Source organism: Colossoma macropomum, unplaced genomic scaffold, assembly GCF_904425465.1.
Source record: "Colossoma macropomum unplaced genomic scaffold, Colossoma_macropomum, whole genome shotgun sequence".
Classification (NCBI taxonomy): domain Eukaryota; kingdom Metazoa; phylum Chordata; class Actinopteri; order Characiformes; family Serrasalmidae; genus Colossoma; species Colossoma macropomum.
Genome location: NW_023494808.1, coordinates 4,816,807 through 4,840,975, shown reverse-complemented (window position 1 = coordinate 4,840,975; position 24,169 = coordinate 4,816,807). Strand labels below are relative to the sequence as shown.

The 24,169-nt window shown below is 38.2% G+C and overlaps 2 protein-coding genes and 1 long non-coding RNA gene across 3 annotated transcripts; all 3 read left to right on the top strand.

Moving 5' to 3' along the window:
• The first annotated feature begins 2,807 nt into the window (after positions 1-2,807).
• On the top strand, positions 2,808-3,657 carry LOC118797765 (CMRF35-like molecule 9). Its single transcript, XM_036557029.1, has 4 exons — positions 2,808-2,903; positions 3,044-3,346; positions 3,448-3,564; positions 3,653-3,657. The coding sequence occupies exons 1-4, from the start codon at positions 2,864-2,866 to the stop codon at positions 3,655-3,657; spliced, it is 465 nt and encodes a 154-aa protein (XP_036412922.1). The 5' UTR covers positions 2,808-2,863.
• A 9-nt stretch (positions 3,658-3,666) lies between these two features.
• On the top strand, positions 3,667-4,804 carry LOC118798420. Its single transcript, XR_005006009.1, has 3 exons — positions 3,667-3,768; positions 4,363-4,419; positions 4,706-4,804. It is a non-coding gene; the product is annotated as an uncharacterized LOC118798420 (long non-coding RNA).
• Positions 4,805-8,516: 3,712 nt separating this feature from the next.
• LOC118797764 lies at positions 8,517-22,869 on the top strand. Its single transcript, XM_036557028.1, has 6 exons — positions 8,517-8,751; positions 8,919-9,218; positions 9,323-9,646; positions 9,974-10,102; positions 15,219-15,317; positions 22,682-22,869. Exons 1-6 carry the CDS (start codon positions 8,712-8,714, stop codon positions 22,867-22,869), a joined length of 1,080 nt encoding a protein of 359 aa, XP_036412921.1. The 5' UTR covers positions 8,517-8,711.
• Positions 22,870-24,169: the final 1,300 nt, after the last annotated feature.

Here is a 24,169-nt window from a genome sequence, read left to right as displayed (position 1 = left end):
AGAAAGTCTAATACCAAGTTTCTTAATTTCATCTCCGGTTAAGAAGGAACAATTTTGTTAAATCCAGAGTTGTGGTCAATAACCAGCATCCTGACATCCTGAAACAGGTATTTTTTCATATATTTCATATATCTCTTCTGTCCAAAGAACAGACTGATATACTATTACAGATATGCTACATTCCCAATGCTGCCAAATGTCATTTTAAACTCTGGGTGTTTTCACATATACTTTTCTTTAAATGAACAAAACTCAGTTCTGTTAAGCTGAGCCTAAAAAGGAACCCAGTTGCAAATTACCTCTTTACCTTTTTGTGTTTGTGTTTACCAAAAAAAAATTGAAGATTCCTCATCCTCTTTCTGGTCCTCTTTAGCATTGATGAGATTTCAGACCACTCACTGTTCACACCAGAACCTCTTCAGAACTCATATTCCACCTGGATGAAACCAAATTACGTATGATGTTGTATAAGTTCATCATACAACAGATATGAATGGCTGAGCCACTGAAGCCACAGTAAAATACTACAATAGCACCAAGTTATTAAAACCATTAAATATTATTGATTTTCCTAAATCAGTTTGATTGAAATTGTGTTTTTTTCCTCTTTGTCTCTTGACGAGAATATGGGCAGCATTTATTCTAAGGAGTTTGTTTTTCTCATTAGTGTGCAGGAATACTGGCTGTGCAGATAAGTAAGCCTAGAGATTTTGACAAAGCAAAATGTTGAAGTGTACTGGGGGTGTTTAGTTTTCACAATGGACAAATCAACTGGACCACAAAAACTACAAGCTAATTGTACTGAGAACATCTCGAGAGATGGTCTGTTAGGTCCTTATTTTAATTGTTCTGCCCAGTCTGAGTTTGTTTGACACGTTCACATAAGCAAAAAAAAATCAGTGGGGGTCAAACTGAAATGCTGAAACAATCCAAGTGCATAAATATACTTCCAACTAAACATATATTAACTGCACCTTAGGTTCTCTAAAACTAAAACTAGCCTTAACCCTGATCCTTAGTTGCAACCCAAAACTCAAACCTATCTTGCCCTCACCTTGATCCTTGACCTAACCCCTTACCTTGGTCCTAAACCCTGGTACTGAGTTTCACCAGGTAATTTGGTAATAATTTGCACATCTGTAGATCATCTGTTGGGGGCATAATTACGATTAATGTTACATACTTAAGAGTACTGTTACTGTAGTGATCATTTACTTGAATACATATATATATATATTTTTTTTTAGTAAGAGTAAATAAGCTGTTAAAGTAATTAAAGCAGTGGAGAATATTTGAGTTTCAGTGAAAGCCCTACTGCTCATTAGCTGCTTGAACATTAGCTTACATTAATGTGTGAACCTTTAGAGACAGTACATTCACAGGCTTCAAACTGTATAAATTCACTGATACCTATATAGTTCATTTCTAGTAGGAGAGAGAGACAGTTGCACTCTAGATGGTTTCTCTAGTGGTTTCTCTACAAACAGACCAACTGACGATCTGATTACTACAGCATGGCAGTTTGTAAATTCTGAGAGTGACACTCTGGTGTCTCTGATGATTCATTTCTCATGCCAGATGACATTTCTTTGTTTATAGCATGTGCATGATAAAAAAAATAAATAAATAAATAACTTTGCATCCCCAGTTCATAAGGGAATCTGTATTAGACTAGATTTGCTGAATATGGCTTTATACCACCAAATCTGAGATTAAACTGCACTTTATATGGGTAAACCATGTGGCTTAACATCTGCGATTTTATTCTAAAACAGCAAAATAGGAAAATAACGCTGAACCTGTTTAGCTAGGATTAGTTAGCCAGTCATCTAACATTGGGTTCCTGAAAGTGGAAGTTGAGTTGTGAAAAGTGAACATTTGACATATGAGGACATGAAGTTACCATTTTAGAGATACGAGGTTTTGTGCAGACAGCAGCGAAACACACACACACACATACACACACACACACATATATATATATATATATATATATATATACACACACACATATACACATATATACACACATATATATACAGGGAGATTCACTCGAAAGAGACCCCGAATATTCTGTAGTAACTCTCGCTGGGACAAAGCTATCTGAATGAAACAACGTGCAATGTGCTCCTCAGTACATGGAGCTTCGAACAAGCCGGGGTGCCCATTCGTTGAAGCGATGAGGTAACCTCCGTTTGCAACTTCCACGTGCATACCCCCGTACCCCTTCATGTCTGGCAGAAAACAGAGATCATTTCCAGCACCGCATGTAATGCAATCTATTACACATACGTCAAGGTATGTACTGTATTTTTTGGTCCAGATCGCTTCATCCTAACAGGAGTTACAGCAGAATATTTGGGGCCTCTTTCGAGTGAATCTCCCTGTGTATGTATATGTGTGTGTGTGTGTGTGTGTGTGTGTGTGTGTGTGTGTGTGTGTCTGCTGTCGGCACAAAACCTCGTATCTGTTAAATGGTAACATACTTTAATTTTAATGTAAGTCAATGGAACCAGACTTTTTTCCAAATCATTTTGGGTCGTTTCTTTTGTTTCGTTCATCATGAAATTTACACACAATGTAAAAAGCAGCAGGCACTTTCAAATGATGTCAAAAACTAAAAACGACAGAGTGTACTTCACATGACTTCATACTTTAATTTGGTATGTGGACAGTGATGCTGGGGGGAGGAGCTGTTAGTTTGAGTAACTCTGACAGAGAAAAAGGAAACGACAAAAGCAGAAGGAAGACAACCACTTGCACAAAACAAACTGCAAGTTACACAGGAAATTACAATGTACCTCTGGAGGAGATCAAGAGGAGTTTGTGAGAACATCTGACACCTGTGAATCTTCAGTCCAGGATGAAGATCCTCCTCATCTTCACTCTCTACCTTATCTCAGGTCATTTACTCTACTTCAGATTAAAGTTACAGAACTACTACATGTAACATACAGTGTTTTTAGCACTGAACTGTAAAATTGAGAGTACTGGGAGCAATTTTGTGAAATCAGAGTTTCATGGGAACTTTTCATTTTATTAGCAGGTCCAGTGAGCTGCTTTGATGTGATTGGCTACCTGCGAGGTACTGTCATAATCTTCTGCAGTCACCAACTGCGTGGACAGTTTAATAAATATTTTTGTAAAGAAAAACCACTAAAATGTGTATCTATGAGATCTCATCACACTCCAAACACGCAGGATCAGAAATACAGATTTACTGTACATGATTCCACTAAAGGTCTTATAGTGATCTACAGAAACCTGAGTTTACAGGATGCTGGATCATATTGGTGTGGAGAGACTGGAGTGTGGAGTCATGAGGTGAACCTGAAAGTCAACACAGGTGAGGAATTCTGACATTCTATAAAGGTTTTTTTTAATGTATTTATTGATGTGAGGTGAAAAATGACTGGGTAAGTTAATTTATTTTCATATGGTTGACAGATTCATGTTGTATGAGGTCAAAAACTGTGACTGGTTATCTGGGAGAGAATGTCACCATCAGCTGTTCATATTCAGAGCAGTTTGAGAGACACAGCAAGACCTTCTACAAACTGGATGGTCAATATTTTCCTAAACTGATCAGTACCACAGTCACTCAGAGAGGCAGATTCTCCATGTCTGATAACAGAAGCTCTAAACTTCTCAGTGTGAAAATCAGTGATGTGAGAGAAGATGATGGAGTTTATTTCTGTGCAGTGGGTGTTGGAGGACAGTCAGTCAGCTATTACTCCCTCTACACACAGACTCAGCTACAGGTGAATGGTGAGATACTTTTCCTAATGCTTATGTATTCATTGTTCATTTGGGGAGAGTTACTAATAAGAGAAATATGTTTTACAGTAGCTGACTTCTGCCTAAAGAATGAATAGTTACATTTTATGACATTGTTAAGTAAAATATTAAAACAATATTATGTGTTTTAAAAACTAAATTGGAAAATTTTATGATACTTTTTCACACCAGACTGAGCATGAAAATGATTAGATTTTGTCATCATCAAAAGACCACAGAGAACAGAGGAAGTTACAGAATCTAAGGATACGAACAGTTGTCTAGTCTAGTCTACACAGACAGAGATGGACTACAGGACGAAGGTTACAATATATCAATTTCAAGAAATATATAAGTTAAATTGTATAATTAATACTATAAAAAAGAGGTAATGCGACGCTGTTTGTTCTCAACTGTCAGTGCACCAAAAGCACAAAAAAGAGTAATGCCTTGTAAACCACAACTGCTTAATATCTCCTTTAGAGGAACAGTCCAATAAGATTTAATAGTTCATATCTATATTTAACCCTGTTTATCATAAAAGGTCAATTCATCATGGCTTTTTTTAATTTCTGTCTTTTACAGCCACCTACAGGACCACATCAACAGCACCAACCCTAATCGAATCTGATGAAAAATTCAGTAAGAACCCCGTTTAAATTTCTGAAATGTATATCCGCAAAGGTTCAGTGGTTTACTGAACTGGAACAGATGTGGAGCTGCAGGGTGCCTGGTTTGATAAAAAGGTGGGTACCAGGACACTGAAGGTTCTGATGCCCTTCCTCTGTAATATGACTACACCTGCACAGAGTCCTACAATTAGAGCACAGACCGACCAGTTGCCCTGCAGTAAAAATATAAAAAAAAATATATATTTTTTTTTGTGAAAATATGTTTTTTCTCTCTCATCTCTGTGTCTCCTCTCCAGGTTCTCCTGTCCTCATTTCTATAAGTGTCTGTGTGGTTCTGCTGCTGATTGGAGGATTAGCACTGATTCTCTGTATTGTGATACACAAAAAGAGACAAGGTACAATCCACAATATCACACACACTGACATACACACTCTGTAAGAACTGTAAGAATGTGTGCTGGTCAGTTGAGAAACAATGTGTTACTGGTTCTGTCCAATTACAGGCTTCACCCCATCATTCAGGACGGAGCTCAACAACAGTAAACAGGTGAGAAGTTTTGTCATTGTGTGCATGCGCGTGATTGTTAGTGCCCTTTTTAAAAGCCCAACTTGTTCTCATTCTTGTTCACTCTCAGGTTTCCCCTGTGGCCAGCAACAATGATGATACTGGAGTTTATGCAAATGCTTCATCACCCACAAACACCCCTAATAAAGATATTGTACAACCATCCAAAGACCAAGAGTCCACTTACACCACTGTGAGCTTCCGGAGGAATCCAGCTTCACCCACTGGTACCTCAGTCATCTTCAGTAAAGAGGAATCTGCTACTGAGTACGCCACAATCAGACACCACACAAACTTTGAGTAGCTTTAATCAGTACTGAACTAACAGCCAATCACCATCTTGCTTTCAAAGGTAGAAATACCAGTCTTACATCAAAAGAATCAAGTTTGTCTTTGAGGAAAACTATTCCATTGTAAAATGTTCATTTTTGCTGTTCAGCAAATGTCAGATTTTGAAAATAAAAACTGACTTCATGCAGCTGCACATTGGTTCTTCAATGTTTTTATGCTCACAGTTTTTTAATGTTCTATCCATTATATATTTGTGTCACACCCAGGGTCTTTGGACCCTGGATGGAAAAAGTATTTTTATTTACAAAAAGTACTCTTAAGTCTGCAGTGAGGAACCTTCAGTGCCTAATGATTTCAAGGAACTATTAAATCATTTCATATTGTTACATGATGGTTCAATTAAAAAAAAAAATCAGCTTATTGTAATTAAACTCTGTGAATATTGTAGTAATATTCTTTATATGTTTTGGCTAAAAAGGGTTAAAATCTTGAAATGGAAAATTGTCCAATCAGGTTTTTTGTTCTCTATGGGATGTAGTAAGATACAGCCAAGTAAGCTCTCCCATTGGTTAGGACTTCAGGAGCAGGACTGAAGGCCTTACATGTTAAGCTAACCATCATCATAATTAAGAAGTGACAGAGGAATCAATTAATCATGTTTTTGTTCACAATGGGAACCAATTTGGTGAGAGAAACAACACTCTAGGCCTTCTGGAAGTTATTGGGTGTACACCTCGCCGCAACATGTGTTTTCAGTGATTGGAGCATGTGTTGATTTCACTTGACCTCTCACATTCTGGGCCAATGAAAGCATTCAAGTCAAGCTTGACGACTCATGTCAGGTGTCAAATACAGAGGGTCCTGGATGGTGTGGCACCTCCTAAATAACCTATTGGCCCCCCTGAAAGTCTCAACATCAAAATTCTGAGGGGGTCCCTGAAAATAAATTTATTATAGTGTTATTTTGCTGCCCATCATGGTCAAACAAACACTCAAACACAAATTCAGGAAAAGCTCACTGTTTAGCTGCTTCACCCAAAATCAGCGAGCTTCTGCTGTTGGTATTCTTAACTAAGTAGAGCTGCAGCACTGCTCTGCCTCAGGGTGGCGCTGTAGCAAACTGATTCACCCAGTTGGTCCTTCATAGCCTAGCAACTGTAACTCTGCCTGTAAAACTTTACAGTATGCCAAGATTTATTTGTACATCTGAAAATGTACCCAATTTTCCCAAGAGTTTGGTGTAAAAAGTGACTGTTCCTGTATAGAAGAGAGCCACTGAAGCATCAGCACCGCTATGGTGAGTGAGTTAGCAGTCAGTTAATGCTAAAGAAGCCAGCCAACATGAGACCCCCAAATACCAGGGGGTATTTTACACACTGCATATCAGGGAAAAAATAAATAAAATAGATATATAAGTATATAAAAATGCTAAATATGTTGTGTTTTTTTATGAAAAGTAAAATAGCAGACAGACAGACATATACATTCACATGTAGGAGCAATTTAGCATGTCCAGTTGTTCTGACTGCATGTCTTTGGACTGTGGGAGGAAACCCACGCAGACACGAGGAGAACATGCAAACTCCACACAGAAAGGACCCTGGTTGCCCGGCCGGGGAATCAAACCCAGGCCTTTCTTGCTGGCAGAAAGGGACTTGACTCATCAATACCAAACCAGATCACTGTTGAAATCAAAAAATGGTGAAAAAATGTGTGGTCAGGAAATGTGAAGACATGTGCGACCAGTCTGGAAAAACACACCAGAGATGAGCATGATGCAGTCCTGCCACAGGCTGCCACAAGTAAACCTAAAATTCACATTCAAAGACAACACAAAGCAGCCTCTTACATGTCCCCTGACCTCCTGAAGAAAAAAAGAATTTGAATTTTAAAAACCTAACATTAATTCTTTTATGCATAATGTTTTCTATCTGACCATTCTCTGCTTTAGTGCTCATGAACAATTATTTTGCATTAAGATTATACTTGCTTTTTGTTGCTTAGAAGCAGCATGTGGTCAAAATTAATGTGAAGAAAAGGGGAATTTCCACACAGGCCAAAACCAAAGAGAACAGGAAGAGCTGCGAAACGAGACTGTGACCACAGTGAGGTGTAGATCACAGCGCACACAATCTATGTTTTATTTTTTTTCTGACCTGAATGGAAGGAAGAGTGTGTTACACTTTCTTTTTATTCATTGGATTTATCTACGCGTGTCAGGAGGGAAGGAGTGAGTGAAAGAGAGTAAGACAAAAAGAAAGCAGGAGAAGGATGGAGAGAGTAGGAAGAAAGGAACTGGAAAAGGCAAAAGATAGGGAGTTTACCAGGTTATCCCCTCTAATGATAGTCATGAATAAAAAGCTATTTTTCACACCCACACGTTCCAGCATGGTGATCCTATTTTTGTGTTTGCACTGTGATCACAAAAATAGGGTCCTTAAATCTTTCGGACGTAAAACTATAAAAATTCTGTGCACAAACTGTATCAAAACAAAGTGAAGAAAGGACAAAAATCCTCATCATCCTCATTCTCTCTCAGTGTGATGATGGAAATCAGTGAAAGTTTCTTTTTTAACCTCTTATTCTCCAGTGTATATTTTGGTTTGTCCATCTGAATTTACATGACCAAATCGTAAGGCAAATTATTCAGTAACTGCAAGAAATAAATGTAAATTTTTATTTTATTTATTTATTTATTTATTTTTTTGTAAAAGCTCCCCTCAAATTAACAGAAAGTGTTTTATGATCACACATATTGCTATATGCTTACAATTTACTGCTGAAAGCCAAAAATCGTAGATGCTCTTTGTATTTTTTTACAAACATAATTTTTACGGTGCAGATCACTGAAGAGTCGCCATCTGTTTATAGATTATAGCCCAGATTTGTGGAAAAATGTGTTCTGCTTCTTTTATTATAGGGGTTTAAAATTGCATCACCCATCTATTTGACTGGAAAGAAGACAGTTACAACTCTCATATGACACCCATCTTTTGAATGTAGCTTATGAAATATGAAAGTTGTGAAGAATATGACGAAGTGCGTTTTCGGAACCGCTGGTGGTCTCAAGGAGTTGAAAAGGTTAAAGGATTAGGGGTCCGATCCTGGTAGCACGAGCAGATCCTGGATCAGTGTGGACATGAACACTTTAACTAATCAAGCTAGAAATAGCATCACTATTTTGTGAAGAGCATATATACATGCATAGCTGGCACCGGATGTCAAATCCTCTGTGTTTATTTTAGTGTGTGGTCAGTGGTGCTGATTGGAGGAGCTGTGAGGTTGAACAACTGTAACACTCACCAGAGAAAGAGGAACCAAGCAAACCAGAGAGAAGAGGAGACGGAGACACACAGACAGACGACCACAAATGATGAGGAAAAGCAGAATTTAAGAGAATAAAATTGAACGTACAGGATTTTGAAGAAAGTGGGTTCAAGATTGAGATGAAGATCTTCCTCATCTTCATCCTCTACCTGATCTCAGGTAAGATATTAGACCTCAAATTATCTTAAAGATTGTATATATTTTACCTATAGGTTCTTCTACCCAGCAGTATAAGATACAATTGCTTCCTATTGTATAATAATTTTGCCGGAGAAACACGTGAAAGAATCTGGAGAATAAATGAGAACCTTTAATTTGATTGGCAGGTCCAGTGGGCTGCTTTGATGTGATTGGCTACCCAGGAGGTAGTGTCGTAATCTACTGTTCACACAGTCAATATGGAGAGTTTGATAAATACTTCTGTAGGAAACCTTTAAACGAGTGTGCATTTATAAAATCTAATCAAACACAGAACACGTGGAGTCATAAAGAGAGACTTTCTCTATATGACTCTTCTGGAGGACTTATAGTGATCTACAGAAATCTGAGTTTACAGGATGCTGGATCATATCAGTGTGGAGAGACTGGAGTGTGGAATCATACCGTGAACCTGAAAGTCAACACAGGTGATCAGCTCTCCTACAATTATTTAAATTTCTCACATGAGGTAACCTGAGATCCTTGAGATACTCCGTCTAAATTTAATGAATAAGTTTTGTTTGATTGACAGATCCATGCTATTTGGGGTCAAAGACTGTGTCTGGTTATCTGGGAGAGACTGTCACCATCAGCTGTTCATATGCAAATGAGTTTAAAACAGACATCAAGATGTTCTACAAAGTTGATGGTCAAGATTTTACTGAAGTCATACGGACCATACAGTCTCAGAATGACAGATTCTTAATCTCTGATGACAGAAGCTCTAAAGTTGTCAGTGTGACCATCAGTGATGTGAGAGAAGATGATGGAGGAGTTTATTTCTGTGGAGTGGGAAGCGTTGGGGAGTCAATCAGTTACAATTCCCTCTACAGAGAGATTCTGCTGCAGGTCACTGGTGAGAAACATCAACTCATATTACTGACTATACACTGACCGGTCACTATATTAAGAACACTTTCCTGTTTCTACACTCATTATCTGTTGCATCAGCTCCACTTACCCTATAGGAGCACTTTCTACAATTACAGACTGTAGTCCATCCATTTCTCTGCATACTTTGTTTTACCCTGTTCTTCAGTGGTCAGGACCCCCACAGGACCACCACAGAGCAGATATTATTTGTGTGTTGCACTGATATGAGTGAATCATAAATCATAAATGTAAATTTACATTGCACCCTGAACCCTGTTTATTATTTTTATGTATTATATATTTTAATAAGCAAAGGGAATGTCGTCTAAATCAAAACAAACACTGCCAGCAGGATGGGGCTCAACTCTGAAACCAACAGCAGAGACCTACAGAACCACATCAGCAGCACCATCCACAGTCACATCTGAAGAACATTTCAGTAAGAACTCACATCAAATCAATAATATTTTATTTGTATTATTTTTTTTTAGACAATGTTGCAATGCAGCTCTCTGGAAATGCAAGTGTACCCCACTAATAGAAAGTTGAGGGAGACAATAGCAGATAAATGCTTCCTGAGCATTAGCAAGGAACATATATTAGCCACTTGGTCCTGGAATAGAGATACAAATTTTGGTAATATACTGAAAGGCAGAATTCAACCTCTATAAGTCTTTCATTACAACTGATATTAATATATTAAGTGGTATCAATTCTTTTATAAAGGCTTCAATGCAAGTTGACCTGTCAATCAGTGATTTTATAATGAAACTGCACTATGGATGACTGATGTTTTTACTTCTACTTAATGAACGTATTCTTAAACACTTCTTCCCTTTATGGTGCTATAAAGTCACTTGTACCAAACATTCAATTTTCTTAAAAAAGCTTTCATTACTTCAGTACTTTAACCCACTTATAATTACCATGCTGTGATGCCATGTTGAAGGCTGGTGTAGCGTGCAGGAAATACTTGGGTCAGAAATTTTCCAGGATCTGGCAAGTCTGGAGAGTGATGCAATAGCCAACATTAAAATATCTAGTATGAGTAACTGTGGTATTTTGAGAATTGCATGTCAAATGGACACTTCTGCTGAAGAACTGTGAAATGTACACAGCACTGCTAAAGTGCTAGATCATTTCACTCCAGAAAGTGTTATGACAACACCTCAAAAAATCAACTTCATGACTACCGATGATGTTTAGGATAATCCTTTGTAAATGTTTATGTAGGTTTATGTCATATCATAAAAGGCTTCCGTAGTTTTTATTTTGGCCTTATGAACGCTGCCTTTTGGGGAAGTGTTACCCAAAGTTTCAGGAGAGCTTTAAAGAGCCTCATACAAAAGAACCTGAAACTGTTTAGCCTATATAAAACAGCAAAATATTCACTGCTGAATTTATTTTTTTTTTTAATTAAACGTGCCATCTTGAAGCAAAATGTGCCTAACATAACAAGTTAATGTTAGGTGTATGGATTGACCCTAAGCTAAATCTATGCTAATTACATTAGGACTCACTAAAAGCATTAACTTTAAGAAAAACAACAATTTATCCACAATGGTTAGGCCTCTGAAGTTACTCATTTAGCCTGACCTCACAACCTCACTACTTGTTGTTCATGACATTTTGGAGGATATTGACAAAGGTCTAATGATGAAGTCATATAGTAGGATAAAACATGGATTAAACTGACCTGTCCCTGCATCAAATGTTGGTCCCACTATATATTGTCTCTAATAACTGTGTAGTTACATGTGAACAACATATGCAATAACAATGTAACTACTAATTACAGAAGGACACCTTGTGTAATTACACGTGTATCAACTTCAGTTTTGCCTTATGTAATTACACAAGTGTATTTTAATAGTTGTAACAGCCTATTCTCTCTCATGTAATTACACAAGGGTAATAACATAAATGTAATTACATTTGTGATCAGACTGGAACAGGGTTATTTGAAGTTTTCCCAGCAGTAAAAGGAAGCATCTAATAACACACATTAAGACATTAGGCAGACTGTATCAGCCAGCTTTCCTAACATTTAGCCAGCATTTATGTTGCTAGTGCTGTGAGACTGTAACCAGTTTCAGCTTTAAAACATTCTGTAATGTGACAGTACAGCAGATGTCCCATTATATTAACATGTAACTGTTAAGACATTAATTAAATGTGTATTTCCCCTAAAGCAATATCTATATTACTCATCCATTATCTCACAGTACCTACATAACAACTACACAGGAACTGTCCACTTGTTTTAAAGTGTAACTTTAACGCTACACTACAGGAAAGTTCCTGTGTAGAAGATACACTTGATTAATTACATTAAGCAAAACTCTGGCAACATACCTACATTCAGAGTGTTTACTTTTAGGATAGATAAGATAAAGATCAGATATTTTAGGTTTTTAGGAATAAACATTTAATTACCAGGCTAAGAATCTTCACTTGCTATAGTCTTGCTATGTGCTATTGCTATATTAACATTGCTAGGCAGCTAATATCTTCAGCATTAGCTGCTGTAGCATGGCTGAAAATGCTCTAAACTAGGGGTGCTCCATCCTGGTCCTCATGATCTACCACCATGCAGAGTTTTGTTCCCACCCTAATCTTATACACCAGGCGATGAAGGCGTTTAGGACAACTGAACTTTAGAGCCGGGTGTGTTGGACCTGAACTCTCCAGTGTGGTCGATCTCCAGGTCCAGCATTGTTCACACTTGCTCTAAATGATTTGCTGATAGTATGTTCCTGATTGTACTTGATACATTAATTTTTCAGGAAAAAAAACACAAAAATAACTCAATTAAGTGATGATAATTGGTGAAAGCAGAGAGAGATGAATAAAGACAGGAATTTTTAGATTCCAATAAAATGTTGATAAGCTACACAAATTCTCTATTGGGCAGGTGACTTGGAAAAAAGTAATGATGGCTGAACACAGAACAAACTGTTAAATATTCATACTGTTTCTCACTTTTACTGGTCAGCAGTTTTATTCATGTACTTCTTCGGTTAATATGCTTCATGAAAAATACAATAATGTAAACGAAGTTAGAAAATCCTCTCCATTATTTTGGCTTTCATCACTCACTTCAGTGCACTGCTTGTCCCATAATCCTAAGCAAACGTTTTGCCATTTTCCAATAACAAAATTTTACAAATCTGACTATAGCGATGGTTTTCAGTTTATGACAAGCATGTATTCAGTATCCAGTACAACACTAAGTTAATCACTTGGGAGCACGTCCACTACTGTGAGGAAACTGTTCAGTACAATGATCCCTCAACAAATCTCAGTAATGCCAAGATAAATAACTGGCTTCTCACTTTGATTTATCAGTCTGCTCAGGCTTTAGCAGAAACTTTGTAAAGAAGATGGTTTTGAGTTCATCTTTAGAGTACATCTTCACACACTGTGTAACATTTTTTAAAATGTTGCCTTTTACATTGTGTGTAAATTTCATGATGAATGGACCAAAAGAAATGGGCCAAAAAGGTCTGGTTCCATTGACTTACATTGTAAGTAAAGAGTAAAGTATGTTTTTTTTTTTTTACTGTAAAGTTACCATTTTGGAGATACAATGTTTTCTTCCAACAACATTCCTGATACTTATATTCCGTTACATACCAATCTGATCATAAATGCTTGCAGTAGCTGTAAAGCAGTGAGACAAACAATTCTTCCAACTGCACCATTTCATCATACTGCATATTGCACAACTGTGTGACAAAAAACTGCAAATTGGGGGCAAATTTGTCCCCCTTACGTAAACATTTTTAAATACCCACCTACTAATAAGATCTCCATCTATCACAGGGGTCGACAACCAAATGTTAAGAAGAGCCATTTTGTCCTTTCAATAAAAATCAAACCAACTTGAGAGCCACAACATTTTATGTCCATTTTACCATCTTGGCTGTAAATATGTCTCAGTATGTGCTGATGTACTAGTATAGGCTAAAAATATAATATAAACGAAAACACAGACTTACTTTACTCTGCTTTAAACTTTAGCTCAGCTATAGTCACTTTTCTTGCATCTCTGGCAGGAGACTTTTCCTCAAAAGTTGCATTGTTTCTTGCAAAATGTCTCTTAAAGATTATTTATGAGGCTGAAGTCAGTTTCTCACTCACCAGCCTCTTGTTCGAATTTTTCCATTCCACCTTTAATAAAGCCTGAGGCGCCAGAATGTAACTGCTGCACCATTTAAGGTGGAACGGGGAAGTTCGAACGAGAAGCTGGCGAATGAGAAACTGACTGCAGCTTCTCAACTTTTTATGTCTGACAGTTTCTCGTTGCTGAATAAATGTATCAGGAATTCTGCTGAGTGCTTAAAATGCAAATAGGTCCATTTGTCTCCAATACTTCTTTTTGCCTTTTAGTTTACTACTAGCTAGGAGTGGTCTGTGTTGCTACGGTGACCAGCAGTCTGCGCACCAACCTTCAGGGTTAAAGCGTAAATTAGCTGTTTTTAACTCCAGCACTTAAGACCATTTATTGTTGAAACTGTGTGAGAACAATCAGCAGAGCTTTATTTTACTGCAAAGAAGAAGAAGATTTAAATCGTACAGATGTGGAGATGCAAAAGGGCAGTAAAAGAGCTGCATGTTGGTGACCGCTGGTCGATCACACGATGCTACCAATTTGGGAGGGTAAAGGCTAGCATGAAGTGCCATCCCTTTGCTCTCTTGGACCTTGGCCACTGAAGCTGTGACACTGATAGGGATTGAACAATTACCACCAGGGCCATCACTCAGGAGCCCTTTACTTCCATTTTAACACAAATGAGCATGTTTAAAATAAAACTTTCAAATGTAAATTAAATTTAATCCATTAAGCATGGCTATTTATGCAACATATACTCTTTTCTGTCAATGGCATGACTTTCGAAAGCTGTTGTTGCTTTTATTTGATATGTAAAAAATATTATTGGAAAGGCAAGAAAACTATTTTTAGTAAGTTAAGTACAGTACAAATAAGTGGTTAACGATCCACTTATCTACTTTTACGGTCAGATAGACGATGCAAAATTAGCATGCATTTTTTTTTAGCAGGAAGCATTAATAAATGTATTATATAGACTCAATAATGTGTGTTTTAGGTATTTTCAATAATCAGCACTAAATTATTAACAACATGCACTGAGTTTTGACCTAAAATGCCAGATAGATTTTATGTTAACAAAACCTTTGAAGGTGTCTTACTTGCATGAATTTTACCTTTTTTATTTAATTTGATTTTATTTATTTATTTAAAGAAGGAAAACAATGCTTGTGCTTTTGTCTGTGTACCAAAATCAATCATGTCTTGAAAATGGAGGAGCCTGAGAGATCATATCTCTGATCCCAAGATGCTTCAGGTTCTAATGCCCTTCCATTAGCATATAGCACAACTACTTCTGCACAGAAGCAGAACAGATAGAACAGAGGCTGACCAGCAGCCCTATGTACAAAAAACAAATGATATAAAATAATGTTTAAACAGATCATGATGGTATCTAAAATGTGTTTGATTGTCCTGCCTTGTCTCTTTGTTTCACCTCCAGGTTCCTCTCTCATCATCACTGTGTGTGTCTGTGTGGCTTTGCTGCTCATTGGAGGATCAACACTGATCTTCTACAAACTGAGATGCACCAAGACACAGGGTATACACACACACACACACACACACACACACACACATAAACAGATTAATTATTATATAGATGTACTTATGTAGATGTCCTCACTCACATGTTAATGATACAGATTAGCTCTGGATATTACTATTTGACTTTGATGCTATAAACAGTGGAGAAATTGCCAGGTTTTACTGAGGAACCCTCACTTTTTTCTTTCTTTCTTTCTTTCTTTCTTTTTTTTCTGAAACCACATCCTATATATCATTGTCTTGCATTTGTACAGTGAAATATACCTCAAAATATATAACTATCGATGTGTGTACATGCTTGGATGTTTATACGACCAATAAATGCCTGAATGTAGTTTATTTCTTTCATTTATAATAATACAGGGCATTTTTTTCTGTTAAAGAGCTCAGTCAAGAGCTTGTTGTATTGCTTTTTCTTAGAATTAAATTATAACATTAATTTAGCAAGTTAAGGGGGGCACGGTGGCGCTGTGGGTAGCGCTGTCGCCTCACAGCAAGAATGGCCTGGGTTCGATTCCTGGCTGGGTGACCAGGGTCATTTCTGTGTGGAGTTTGCCTGTTCTCCCCAGTGTCTGTGTGGGTTTCCTCCGGGTACTCCGGTTTCCTCCCACAGTCCAAAAACATGCAGTCAGGCCAATTGGACATGCTAAATTGCCCCTAGGTATGAGTGAATGTGTATGTCTGTCTGTCTGCCCTGCGATGGACTGGTGACCTGTCCAGGGTGTATCCTGCCTTCTGCCCAATGACAGCTGACAGCACCCCACCGCGACCCAGAAGGATAAGCGGTTTAGATGATGGATGGATGGATTTAGCAAGTTAACTACAAGAGAACATTTGATTAATTGTTACACAATCTCTAGGTTTCTATCTGGTCTAGCTGGAGTGTTAAAAATGTCCAGACGTCCAGCGTCAGCTACGTTATTATACATTTCTGGCTAGCTCACAAGGAATGACTAATCTCTTTACTAGCTGACTATTCATTTTTCCCTAATGTCCTAATTTATTAAAGACATTTTAAAATGAGCTCATGAACACGATAAACAATAAACAGGTGAACTGTCAAAAACATTTATAACACGGACCACATTAGTTACTCAAGATTTCAGGAAATTGTGGAACAAGTGCTGATGAACTGCTGTAAATTAATAGAACATTTGTATGACTGACGTTTTATCTCTTTTTGCAGATTCTACATTTATCATCAATCAATCTAGAACAAATTACACAGTAAGTGGGGGTGATGAAGCAAAACAATTAAATAATGCATGCATATGTATAAATGTATATTATAGAATGTATTAAATGATCTGTGATGATTTGTATTTTTTTTTTTTTTGTGTGTTTTTCATATCAGACTAATAGTTACAATGAAAATGATCCACCTGGAAACCAGAATTCTATCACCATGGGTACCTACCAGGACCAAAAAAAGGGTCTAAACCCCAGCAGCAATCAACCAGATTCAGTCTACCAGAGCCTAGACCCCAACACCAACCAATCAGATTCAGTCTACCAGAGTCTAAACCCCAACACCAACCAATCAGATTCAGTCTACCATAGTCCAGACCCCAAAATCAACCAATCAGATTCAGTTTACTACAATCTAAACCCCAACACCAGCCAGTCAGATCCAGTCTACCAGAGTCTAGACTCCAACACCAACCAATCAGATTCAATCTACTACAGTTTAAACCCCAACACCAGCCAGTCAGATCCAGTCTACCAGAGTCTAGACTCCAACACCAACCAATCAGATTCAGTCTACCAGAGTCTAAACCCAGCACCATATAATCAGATTTAGTCTACCAGAGTCTAAACCCCAACTCTAACCAATCTAAGTCTGCAAGAACCTATTCCTCAATTCAATCAAATCAGATTTTTTCCACAGCATGGACTCAAAAAGAAGAGGACCTGCATTAAGTTGATTAAATCCTTCATTTCAAATGGGCTAATATAAAACTTAATTTTGAAGTTCTTCTAGTTATTTTGGGGTGTTATATTCTAATTGTAAGTATACCTAGAATCTGAACTCCAACACCAACCAATCAGATTCATTCTACTACAATTTAAACCCCCAAACCAAGCAATCAAATTCAGTCTGCCAGAGTTTAAACCCCAACATCAGCCAATCAGATTCATTCTACCAGAGCCTAAACTAAAATCATGGAGAATAATTTCAGAACTGTATGAAATCTTTATTTTCCTCTTCATATTGACTTGCTCCTCACACCCACATTCAGGAAACATCAGAGTATAAGGGTATAAATAGGTAAGTTTATAATGACTTTTTCAATTATTACTGATTATTGGTGCGCAGAACAAGTCCATATATTTATGTTACATATTTATATAGCTATAACTCTGAGATTAGCTATGGATTTATAAAAAGGTCTTGTATTATGTTCTTTTTTTATTGTCTAAATGTAAATAAATAATTAAATATAAAATGTAAATGTGTCTCTGAAATACCTCCTCTTTGACTGATCCATAAGAGAAGTTGAATAAGATCAATCTCACTATCAGAAATCTCAATGTAAGAAAAATGTTTAGTAGTTTTGAAAATGGCATAATTTTTTCACTGTTATGTTTGAAAGTAATATGTTGTTGTATTCTCTAGTTTGGTGTTCCATGTGTGATGCACCAGAATTTCAGGGTTTTTTTTATCTGAATATTGTTAAATTTTCTTTGATTTAAGAATTTCTCGAGTACAAACACAAATGAAAACATTGTGGTAATTTTATTCCACTATGTTTATTGTACTGAGATCTTTTGAAGTGGTTGTGTAGTTTTATTTTTCTTCAAAATATTCAGAATAACATGTCATTTCATTTCATTTCCATTTGTGAAACTGTAATAAAGTGGTGCTGAGTTAATGTTTGTGGATGTAAAGTGTGAATAATTGTTCATCAGCTGGAGTAGAATTTAAGACACAAGACATTTCTTTTTGCAGTTCTTCTATTTATCAATTAATTAATTTTAATATCTCTGCAGCACCAAGCTTACAGGCCACGGTTGACAGCATGCAAAGCCATGACGTTACTCACTACTTTATGACCAAATAGTAGTTAGTTACAACTCCACTTCAGAACTCTACAGAGTCTTGTATAAATCCCTGTTTTTTCATACAATAATGAACACTTCTTGTAGCAAGTTATTAATATCCCTTATTGCTGACATTACACTTGCTTATTGTTCAAAAAAACAATATTGTGACAAATCAAACAGAATCAGATGCTTGCAGATATAAACTACAAAGGAGGCTTTACTAGTAGAAGTGCAGTGCAAGTTTGTGGTCAAAAAACAGTCATGGGTCAATTCCAGAAAGCAGATGAGAAACAAAACAATAAATATAACACCAGGCAAACAGTCCAAACAGGAGAAGGCAAAAACGTGGTCAAAAACACAAGCAGAGGGTCTAAGTCCAAAATCCAGAATCAGGCAAACAATCCAAAGGGCTGGGCAAAAAGACAAAGTCAAAGAACAAAGGCAAAGGTCATACATGATAATCAGATACAGGAATAAACGCTCAGTAGATCACGAAAATGGATGCAATACTTCGCAAGTTACCTACTTTAAAGCCTGGGCTTAAATACTACACTATAGTAGTCATATGATCAAAACACAGGTGACATTCATTAGTATTCTGGAGATTGCGAATGCGGATAGGAGTTTGAGGTCAGGTGGGGAGTCATGTGACCTTCCGGAGAGTTCTGGGAGTTTGAGTCCGGCTGTCTATCTTCGTTGGTTGGCTGCGTGGAAGTCAGGTGATCTCCCAGAGGACTCTGGGAGATTGAGTCTGAATCCAACGAGGTACTCGGCGGATGCGTGACACATATCAAGGAATGTGATGCTTTTTTTAATCGATAAGTGATTTATTGGTATCATTTCTAGTGCTGTGGTGATGCTTGAAATTACAGAGGAGAACCACAGGCGGTCAGTACGCTTGTAGTACCTGGGCTGATCTTGAAGATTGGCAGGGCAAAATATAAAGGAGACAAGTGACCTTTATTGTCATTCCACAATATAACTTGTACCATACACTGGTATGAAATGTTGTTCTTTAGGCCACATGGTGCAACACTCAATAGCAGTACAGAACACAGGACTACATAGAGTGCAGATACACAACAGTGCGAAACGAGTGCAGAATATACATTGAATACACAGACAATTTATATACAGAACAGTAAATACACAAGATAATAAATGGTGGACAGGACAACAAAACAGTATGTGCAATTTGGCATCATATATATGTAAATGGTGGTTGGTATATTGTAGTGTGTAACACCTCTGCCTTCTATGCTGTAGACTGAGGTTCAATCCCCACCTGGGTAAACACCCTACACTATACCAATAAGAGTACTTGGGCAAGACTCCTAACACTACCTTCACCTACCTGTGTGAAATGATCAAATTGTAAGCCGCTCTGGATAAGAGTGTCTGCCAAATGCCATAAGTGTAAAATGTAAATAATCATACATATATATACACATGGGTTGGCATCAAGCAGCATATGAGTGATGAAGGAACTAGTGCAAACACTGTTGACTGTAAACTGTACAGAAAGATTGAGGTTACATAGCAGATTCAAGTAGTTAAAGAAATTAAAGTACTAGCGCTAACCACATGGTGGTTAAGGGGTGTGTGATCAGTCTATGGTGGATGCTGGAAAAGGGTCTTGATTAGTCCAGCTATATGTTGGAACAGATATTCTGGTACCCTCTACCAGATGGCAGAAGGGTGAAGAATCTGTGAGAGGGGTGGCAGGGGTCATCCACAGTGTGGAGGCAGCGGTTGTGGTAAGAGGTGCTGATAGTGGGTAAAGACACCCCGATGATCTCTTTAGCTGTCCTTACAATCCTCAGCAGAGACCTGCAATCCAGGATGGTGCAGTTCCCATACCAGACAATGAGAGAGCTGGCCAGGATGCTCTCTACTGCCCTCTTTAGAATGTAGTGATCTTATCAAAATGAACATATAGATTGTTAGCTCAGCTTTGCTGTGGTATGATTGTGTTGAATTCTGCAGTCTATGAAAAATATTCTCACATAATTGCCTTTTCTGTCCAGGTGGGTTGGTGAGAGGTGAACGGCAGAGGATGTGTCCTCTGTAGAGCAGTTAGGGCGGTACATGAACTGCAATGCATCCAGTGTGAAATGCATCCAGTCATCAAGGCAGGACAAAGTAGATTGTTTTTGCCACAGGGATTATGGTGGGACAACTGGGTCTGGCTTAAATTTTGAAGATCTTGGTTAGGACCAGGCGAGGTGTGTTGTCAGGGCCAGCAGCCTTCTGAGGGATAACTCTGGAAAGGACAGTCCTAATGTATACTGTGCATAAAATAAATACTTGGTTGGTGGGAGGAGGGGTGGTCTTCTTTGCTGGCTGGTTGTGCTCTGTGCTTCAATCTGCATAGAAATCATTCAGTGAGTCTGGGAGTGAGACATCACCATCACAGGCATGTGATGTTACCTTTGTAGTCAGCGATGGTAAGTGCCCTGCCACATATGCTGTGTCTCTGGTGTCTAGAAAGTGTCTGTGGATTCCCTGTGCATAGGTGCGCTTTGCTTTGGTGATGGTCTTGAAAGAAATCACATCCTCTATTGTTACGACCTCCAATGTCTAGGGGAAAATTTAAGGCCGTATATGATAAAAAAAAATGAGCCAACGCCATCCAAGTGCCAGACCAAGACACCACCAACTACTAATAATTGATGATTCAGGTTAAAGGCACCATCTTGTAAAAGCTGGTAAGTCCAGCTTTAAACTGGTCAAGTGCAGGTGAGCTTATTGAAGAGAAAAAAACTTGAGGGGGTGAGATAATGTCAAAAACAAACTAGAAACCAACGGATAACTAAACTCATGTAACTTAAAGCAAAATAACAATGTTAAGGCTACCTCCCTGTCCCAAACCAGGAGAAAACAACATACAAAACATAGTGCACTCATCCCCTTACTGACAAAGAGAGAGCTTTACAAAGGCAAACCCACACAGTAACACATGAGTTCACAAGCTAAAGCTGTGGGTGCTTGGTCTAGTCAGGTGGAGGTTGATGGCACAGGTGCGACCAATGGAACAGCCCCTCTCCTTTTGTAGTGCCTCATCGGCCCATAAGTAACTGGAGCACCCCCTGCTGTACCCAATCAGAGCCCTCCAGACACCAACCCAAGGAGCAAAGTGATTACAAGAAAAAAAAGAGCATAAAACAAAACACCATACACCCCCAGCATCATAACACTACACACTTGCTAATGTAGCCAGTTCCTTAAGTGCTGAGATGGCTCCCTTAAACCAGGTTCTCACCTGTTTCAGAACTGGCTTGGCACGGTATTCTCCAGGGTATATTTTAGTTTTTCCATCTGAATTTAAATGACCAAATCGTAAGGCAAATTATTCAGTAACTGCATGAACTGCATTGCTATATGCTTACAATTTACTGCTGAAAGCCAGAAATCTTAGATGCTCTATTTTTACAGAGCAGATCACTGAAGAGACGTCATCTGTTTATAGTTTATAGCCCAGATTTGTGGAAAAATGGGTCGACTTTAAGTAGACATGGTGAGTTCAGCTTCTTTTATTATAAGGGTTTAAAATTACATCACCCATCTATTTGACTGGAAAGAAGACAGTTGCAGCTCTCATACGACCCCCACCTTTAGAACGTAGCTTATGAAATATGAAAGTTATGAAGAATAAAAAATGAAAGTGCGTTTTGGAACCACCGGTGGTCTCAAGGAGTTGAAGAGGTTAAGCAGAGGTTTGTATGGTGTAATTTTGACAGATGTGGTCTGAGCATCTGAGGTGGGGGGCCGGGCTCAGCATTTTAGGGGGCTGTTGACATTAGTTTAAACAAGGTCCAATATGTTTCCTCCATGAGTCGCTGAAGCAAAATTGAACACCCTCCTAATCGTCACCCTCTACCTGATCTCAGGTCAGTTATACTACTTCAAACTTAAGTAACATAAGTTTTACATATTTGTGAAGCAATTTGTTTCTGCACTGCAGGTATTTTGATGCAATTCTGTTGAAGTGTGACAGCTTGATGTGACTGGCTACTCAGGAGACAGTGTATTGATATACAGTAGTTACCAAGAGTGTAAAGGACATAATAGATACTTTTCTGAGGACCCAGAACAGCATTGTGTGTATTTGGAATCTCATTAGATACAGAACACATGGGGTCATAAAGAGAAAGTTTATTCGCATGAATCTGCTGGATGTCTTATGATAATGTTCAGACAACATTTTTTAGTTTACAGGATGTTGGATCATATCAGTGTAGACAGACTGGAGTGTAGAATTATACTGTGAACTTGAAAGTGAAAAAAATTCCCCCAGCTGTGTTTCTGCCTCAGACTCTGATAAAGACACCTACTCCACCAACCACCCACCTAAAGATGAAAGTCTCACTTACGCCACTGTGATTTTCCAGAAGAATCCAGATTCTGCCAGTAATACACCAGTCACTTACAGTAAGGAGGAACGTGTAAGGTCGAAAGCCAGAGAATCAGAACAGGACAAAAGGGCAACACTTGAATCGTAGTCATAAACAAAAAACAGGTCATACACAGAGTAGCAGAAAGGCAGTGGAAAAACTCAGTACGCACATTGGAGTGACAATACTTCGCAAACAAACTAGACTAAAGCCCGGGCTTATATACTAAACTAACATACATAAAATGAGGAATAGTGTGTGTAAATAGAAGGCAGGCGAACTGGAACGGGGATAGGTGTATTTCTGAGAATCCTGTATCATGTGCTGCAGCGAGGCGTTCTGGGAAACGTAGTCCTGAGTGGCCATGATGGCTGTAGGTCATGCCGTGATCAGTTTACTTCCATTAGGCCATTAGAACATCAGCACAATTATTGCCCAGTAAACTGAATGACAAAATTGTGTAGATCTAAAATTGTGTTTGCTTGGAAATTATGCACACATTTGAACGTATGCTGTGATTTGTTTGTCGAAGCACATTAATCATCTTCTCCAGTGACATCTGACCATCCCTTATTCATATGGTCATAACGTTTCTGTTAGATCAGGAAGCTGGATATCTCTAGCTGTCACACAAAGACAGTGATGTGCATAAAAACAAATCTCGCTGGATATTTTTGGATGGTGGACTATTCTCAGTCCAGCAGCGACACTGAGGTGTTTAAAAACTCCAGCAGCACTGCTGTGTCTGATCCACTCAGACCAGCACAACACACATTAACACATCACCACCACCACATCAGTGTTACTGCAGTGCTGAGAATGATCCACCACCCAAATAGTACCTGCTCTGTGAGGGTCCATGGGGGTCCTGACCACTGAAGAACAGGGTAAAAGGGGGCTAACAAAGTATCAGAGAAACAGATGGACTACAGTCTGTAACTGTAGAACTACAAAGTGCACCTATATAGTAAGTGGAGCTGATAAAATGGACAATGAGAGTAGAAACAAGGAGGTGCTCATAATGTTATGCCTGATTGGTATACTTATAGAATTACATAGCTGATAGTTTCCACTCATGAGTTTGAAACCACCTCTATAAAAAAGCACCAGCGTGAGTGTAACATGATAATCACACTTCAGCTCCATCTGAGTCATCAGATATTATTATAAAGTGGCAGATGAAAGGAGAGGAGGACCCGACTCAGAGCAAGCTTTTCTAAATTTTACTGAAAATGACAGAAGTGAACAACAAAACATGTAGAAAATATATGATTGCTGATTAAATGTTCTGGTTATCACTGATCCTTTTTCCATGTTACCGTGTACAAATATCACAGCACAAAAATGGTCTCTCTGTGTTTAATTTGGTCTGTGGTCAGTGATGCTGCTGGGAGGAGTTTGAGTAACT